Below are 6705 nucleotides of genomic sequence, written 5' to 3' on the forward strand. Positions count from 1 at the left end.
GAAAGGTCTCACATATTTATTACTGAACCCAGGCAACCTAAACCTTGTTTTTTGTTTTTTTTTTAACATGAATAATGGAAGCATTGTGCGTTGTACTAATGCCTTCATAACAGATACAGAAAGGAAACTGTTCAAACTTCTTCTCCAGATGGCGGTGACATTTTTCAGCTTGATTTGGTAACACGACTGTGACCTACAGACAGCATAAATATGTGTGCCATCACATGTGTAATTTCTTACAGACCAAGCTCGGTTCTTCTCCAGTGTCTCCTTTTGGAGTTGTACCTGATTTTATTACCAGTTTTCATCCGAATCCACTGGGGAATGGGACGATTTTGCTTTTGTTTCTTGGCCAGGAATCGCTTAATCCTGAAAATCTTGTGAGAAGACATGGCGAGAAACGGAGTAATGCACACACCACGATGGCGGAGAAAGGAAGAGAGGCTGTTCCCCTTTTATATGTCCACACGTAAGAATTATGTCATCCTGTGATCTCCTTTTACCAGACTATGACCTAAAACTCCAATCACTTGTCCGTTTTAAAAAATTAATTGGCTGGGCGCGGTGGCTGATGCCTGTAACCCCAGCACTTTGAGAGGCCAAGCTGGGTGGGTTGCCTGAGGTCAGGAGTTCGAGACCAGTCTGGCCAACATGGTGAAACCCCATCTGTAATAAAAATACAAAAAACAATTAGCCGGACATGGTGGTTTGAGCCTGTAATCCCAGCTACTCGGGAAGCTGAGGCAGGGGAATCACTTGAACCAGGGAGGTGGAGGTTGCAGTGAGCCATCGCGCCGTTGCACTCCAGCCTGGTGACAGAACAAGACTCTGTCTCAAAACAAGAAAAAACATATGTATATTGTTAAAGTCAGCATCTCCCTCTGTCACCCAGGCTGGAGTGCAGTGGTGTGATCTCGGCTCACTGCACCCTTCATCTCCTGGAATCAAGCGATCATCTCATCTCAGCCTCCCAAGTGGCCGGGACCACAGGTGCACCATCACGCCTGGCTAAATTTCTGGTACTTTTGGTAGAGATAAAGTCTGGCTATGTTTCCCAGGCTGGTCTCGAACTCCTGGGCTCAAGCGATCCTCCCAACTCAGCTTATCAAAGTGCTATGGTTACTGGCGTGAGCCTCCGCGCTGCGCCGAGGTACACTTGTGATGACTGGGAAGGAGGACTCGGGCTTGAGCAACCTAGAGAGAGCTGCTAGGATGCCCAGTCACACGGTGCTGAGAGCGGCTGTGATGCCTGCTGTCGGACAAAGACTGTCACAGGCACTGGGAGAAGCGATGGAGGAGAAAGGTGTCCTGGAGGTGTGGGCTTTCAGCCCATGGGTGGGTCACCTGACACGGTGGTCCTTCTGTGCACGAGCCCACATGTGGCCCAGAGCCTCTCCGGTGGGCAGCCAGGGCTCCTGCAGACACGTGCAGCCTAACCCACGTCAGGTGCAATGTTTAAAGTTCAAAGGCAAGGAGAAGACAGGAGGTCACACACTGCGTAATTCCATTCATGTGAAATGACCAGACAGGTGAATGCAGGGACAGGAATAAAACTGTGGTTGTTGGGAGCTGAAGAGACGGGGGAGGTGGAAATGGACATGAGGAACAACTGTTTAATATTTTCAGGGTTGCCAGGCCGGGTGGCTCAAGCCTGTAATCCCAGCACTTTGGGAGGCCGAGGCAGGTGGATCACGAGGTCAAGAGATCGAGACCATCCTGGTCAACACGGTGAAACCCCGTCTCTACTAAAAAAATACAAAAAATTAGCTGGGCATGGTGGCGCGTGCCTGTAATCCCAGCTACTCGGGAGGCTGAGGCAGGAGAATTGCCTGAACCCAGGAGGCCGAGGTTGCGGTGAGCTGAGATCGCGCCACTGCACTCCAGCCTGGGTAACAAGAGCGAAACTCCTTTAGAGTGATGAAAATATTTTGGAACTAGATAGAGATGGTGTTTGCAAAACGCTGGGAACGTACTTATACCTTAAAATGGTATACTTTAAAATGGTCAATTTTGGCCCAGTGCGGTGGCGCACACCTGTAATCCCAGCACTTTGAGAGGCCAAGGTGGGCGGATCATGAGGTCAGGAGTTCAAGACCAGCCTGACCAACATGGTGAAACCCTGTCTCTACTAAAAACACAAAAATTAGCTGAGTGTGATGGTGTGCACCTGTCATCCCGGCTACTCAGGAGGCTGAGGCAGGAGAATCGCTTGAACCCGGGAAGCAGAGGTGGCAGTGAGCTGAGATTGTGCCACTGCACTCCAGCCTGGATGACAGAGTGAGACTCCGTCTCAAAAACAACAACAAAAAAGGTCAACTTGATATTATGTAAATTTTATATCAAGTTAAAAAAAGAAAGAAAACACTTAAGAAAAAGCAGAAAAAAGAAAAAACAACAGAGCATGAGAGAGAGGAGGGAGAGAGAAAACAAAGAAAAAAAAAAAGAGTTACACGTACCCGCTCTTGTGGAGCTAAAGAACAAGAAAACCCCCAGATCTCAACTTTGTTAAAAATTGGGGCTGCCTGGCCTTTGGCGCCCTCTGCAGAAATGTATGTCAGTGCATCAGCCTCTCTCCCCAGTTCTTTTCTTCCCAACTTTTATTTTAGATTCAGGGGGTACATGTGCAGGTTTGTCACACAGATTTACTGTGTGAGGCTGAGGTTTGCGATCTCAGGGATCCCAGCACTCAGGGAGTGAACATCGCACCCATTAAGTTAGTTGTTCAGCCCTTTCCCCTCCCTTTCTCTCTGCTTATGTCCACGCGTGCCCAGTGTTTGGCCCCCACTTATAAGTGAGGACACATAGCATTTGGTTTTCCGTTCCTGTATTAAATTCACTTAGGATCATGGTTTCCAGCTGCATCCGTGTTTTTGCAAAGGACATAATTTTGCTTTCTTATGGCTGTGTAGTATTTCATGGTGTGTTTGCACCACATTTTCTTTATCCAGTCCCCCAATGGCAGGCATCTAGGTTGACTCCATTTCTTTGCTATTGTGAATCGTGCTGCAATAAACATATGAGTGCATGTGTCTTCTTGGTAGAATGATTCCTTTTCCTTTGGGTATATACCCAGTAATGGCATTGCTGGGTCAAACGGTAGTTCTACTTTCAGTTCTTTCAGAAACCTCCAACTGCTTTCCACAGTAGCTGAACGAATACGCTCCCAGACGGTATATAAAGGTTGCCTTTTTCTCTGCAAATTTGCTAATATCTGTTAATTTTTTGACTTTTAATAATAGCCATTCTGACTGGTGAGGGGGTGTCTCATTGCGGTTTTGATCTGCGTTTCTGATGAATAATGATGTTGAGCGTTTCTCATGTTTGCTGGCCGCATGGATGTCTTCTTTTGAGATGCGTCTGTTCACGTCCTTCTGTTCTGGTCACCCCCAGCACCTAAAAATGGCGCATATAGTCGAACTTTATGTGACCTGGGGATTTCCAAATCTGAAGTCTGTCCGGGAACTCATTTTGAAACGTGGACAAGCTGAGGTCAAGAATGAGATCATCCGTCTGACAGATGATCTCAACACAGCGCTCAAGGAGCTCCTGGGGAAGTCTGGTGTCATTTGCTTGGAAGACCTCATTCATGAAATTGCCTTCCCGGAGAAGCATTTCCGGAGATCTCATGGTTCTTTCGCCCTTTCCACCTCTCAGTGGCCCATCATGCCACCAAAAATAGAGTGGGCTTCCTCAGGGAGATGGGCACACCTGGCTATCGGGGTAAATGCATCAATCAGCTCATCCACCAGCTGAACTAGGCCCAGGTGCCAAACTGCAGGAAATTTTTATCAATGAAGTGGAAGCATATGTTTCTGTGTTTTGGGGAATTTTTATCAAGTATCTTCAGAGATTATTTCCTGCATTATCTTCAAAAACTGGAAAGGAAGGGTCAAAGAAAAGACAGTAGGTGGCCGGTGCGGTGGCTCATGCCTGTAATCCCAGCACTTTGAGAGGCCGATCACCTGAGGATCAGGAGTTCAAGACCAGCCTGACCGACATGGCAAAATCCCGTCTCTACTAAAAATACAAAAATTAGCCAGGCATGGTGGCGCATGCCTGTAATCCCAGCTACTTGGGAGGCTGAAGCAGGAGAATCGCTTGAACCCAAGAGGCGGAGGTTGCAGTGAACCGAGATCACGCCAATGCACTGTAGCCTGGGCAATAAGAGCGAAACTCCATCTCAAAAGAAAAAAAAAAGAAAAAACAGCAGCTTACATTCATGGCAAGCACCTCTCATTGCAGCCCAGCTCCAAGGAAAAATTCTGGTGTTTTCTACATTGGCTGCCTGCTTCGTTGCATCTCCTGTCCTGGGGTTTACTGTTGGTAAATGCGTAACTCTAGCCTTTGTACAAGGCTCCCTAAGACTCCTGCAGCAGTCAACCAAGCCCAGGGACATAACTGAATATGGAGATTCCTGAGGCCTTGTTGTGACATATAGGAGGAAAGGTACAAAAATAAATGTTCACTTGTCTCTGCAAAAAAAAAGAAAGAAAAAGCAGAACAAAGTTGGAAGTCTCACTGTTCTTGATCAAACCTTACTGAACGTTTCAGTAATCCAAACAGTATGATGCTGGCACAGACAGACACACACCCATGTGTAGAACAGAGAGCCCAGGTGGATGCCCTCACGTCCAATAAAATGATCTTCAAGACGGTGCCAGGATCACTCAGTGGAAAAGGAAGTATCAGAAAAAAAGCAGGGCTGGGAACCCCGGCTATTCACACGGAGAAGGATGAAGCTAGACAGTTACCTTACACCACACGCAAAAATGAAATCCAAATGGATCAAAGGCCTGAAAGAAAGTGCGAAAACTGAACAACTCCTAGAAGAAAGTATAGGGCAAATCTTCAAAACTTTGGATTTTGCGATGATTTCTTGCATATGCCACCACAAACTCAGCCAACGCCAACCAAAAAAGGACAAATTTAAACTTTTGTCCCTCTGGGCACCTTTAACAGAGTGAAAAGGCTACCCCACACACTGATAGAAAGTACTTGCAAATAATATACCTGGCACGGCTTTCATATCCAGAACACATTTTTGTTTGGTTTCGTTTGTGACAGGGTCTCCCACTGTCGCCCAGGCTGGGGTGCAGTGCTGTGATCATAGCTTCCTGCCATCATGCCACCGCAGCCTTCCAAGTAGCTGGAACTGCAGGTGCACTCCACCATGCCCAGCTAACTATTTGTAATTTTTGCAGAGACAGGGTTTCACCATGTTGTTCAGGCTGGGCTCAAGCGATCCACCTGCCTCGGCTTCCCAAAATGCTGGGATTACAGGTGTTAGCCACTGTGCCCAGTCCAGAAAATACTTTTAAAAAAGCATTTGACAAGTTTCAGGATGAAAACAATCAACTAGGAACACAAGGGACCTTCTACAGAAGTAGAACAGGACCAAGATTTCCCAGCCACTTTCATGGGATGCTTTAACCACAGCGGCCTCTCTTCTTGAGCCTTCCTGGACTGTATCACTGGAGGTCCAATATCTGTTCCATCCTTGGATCTTGGGGGGAAAGAGCTATCACTCCTGGAGGGAGGGGAAGCTGATAGCCCAGTGAGCTGAATGGAGCAGAGAATGGGGAAAGATAGCGGAGGGAGACCACTCAAATCAGAAGGCCACTGGACTGATGACCTCTGAAATCTGGAAGCCCCCAGGTACTTTCTCCAGGTTCCAGATCTTATGATGCTGTCTATACAATAGGGAAGATCCGACACCTACCAGAGTGTCATACCCTGAGACTCAGTCTGGTTGGATTCATTCATTCAGTAACCTTCATAAAGTTCCTGTCTTCTAAAAGTTTATACCTGCTCTTGACCCCCAGAGGGCACCCTGGAGACTCTTCTAGGCAGCCTGTTAAGCACCGTTATGGGTCAGCTTCCAGGGTAAGTGAAACTTGCAAAAGCCCCTGGGGTTGTTACCGGTGGTGGGTGTCCTAGTTACCGGCAGCAAAATTTGTACAGGTCTGCAGCAACCTGCTACCCCATGGCAGCTGAAGGCAAGGTCTCAAACACAAGTCTGTACCTAATTCACCACAGCGCTCCTTCTTACTCTTTTCTTACCAGACAGGGTCTGCCACGTCACCCAGGCTGGAGTGCAGTGGCTCTTCACAGGCACGATCATGGCCCACTGCAGCTGCCACCTCCCTGGCCCAAGCGATCGTCCTGCCTCAGCCTCCTGAGTAGCTGGGACCACAGGCACGTGCCAACTCCTTATTATTGTTTTTTTGTTTTTTGTTTTTTTGAGATAGACTCTTACTCTGTTGCCCAAGCTGGCGTGCACAGGTGCGATCTTGGCTCACTGCAACCTCCACCTCCCAGGTTCAAGCAATTCTCCTGCCTCAGCTTCCCGAGTAGCTGGCATTACAGGTGTGCACCACACCCAGCTAATTTTTTTTTGTTTTTTGAGATGGAGTTTCACTCTTGTTACCCAGGCTGGCGTGCAATGGTGCCATCTCGGCCCACTGCAACCTCCGCCTCCCAGGTTCAAGTGATTCTCCTGCCTCAACCTCCTGAGTGGCTGGGATTATAGGCACCTGCCACCATGCCCAGCTAATTTTTGTATTTTTAGTAGAGATGGGGTTTCAGCATGTTGGCTAGGCTGGCCTCAAACTCCTGAACTCATGATCCACCTGCCTCAGCCTCCCAAAGAGCTCAGATTACAGGCATAAGCCACTGTGCCCAGCTAATTCCTTATTACTCTAAAGT

At 47.8% G+C, this 6705-nt stretch overlaps 1 protein-coding gene across 1 annotated transcript; it reads right to left on the reverse strand.

Moving 5' to 3' along the window:
- Positions 1-159: 159 nt before the first annotated feature.
- Positions 160-429, reverse strand: LOC108306920 (60S ribosomal protein L39-like). The gene has a single exon (XM_037739847.1). It carries the CDS (start codon positions 390-392, stop codon positions 237-239), a length of 156 nt encoding a protein of 51 aa, XP_037595775.1. The 5' UTR covers positions 393-429; the 3' UTR covers positions 160-236.
- Between the last annotated feature and the right edge of the window lie 6276 nt (positions 430-6705).

This window comes from Cebus imitator, unplaced genomic scaffold (genome assembly GCF_001604975.1).
Source record: "Cebus imitator isolate Cc_AM_T3 unplaced genomic scaffold, Cebus_imitator-1.0 Scaffold75, whole genome shotgun sequence".
Classification (NCBI taxonomy): domain Eukaryota; kingdom Metazoa; phylum Chordata; class Mammalia; order Primates; family Cebidae; genus Cebus; species Cebus imitator.

Coding starts and splice junctions, on each gene's coding strand:
- LOC108306920 (XM_037739847.1), bottom strand. CDS start 392: ATGTCTTCTCACAAGATTTTCAGGATTAAGCGATTCCTGGCCAAGAAA.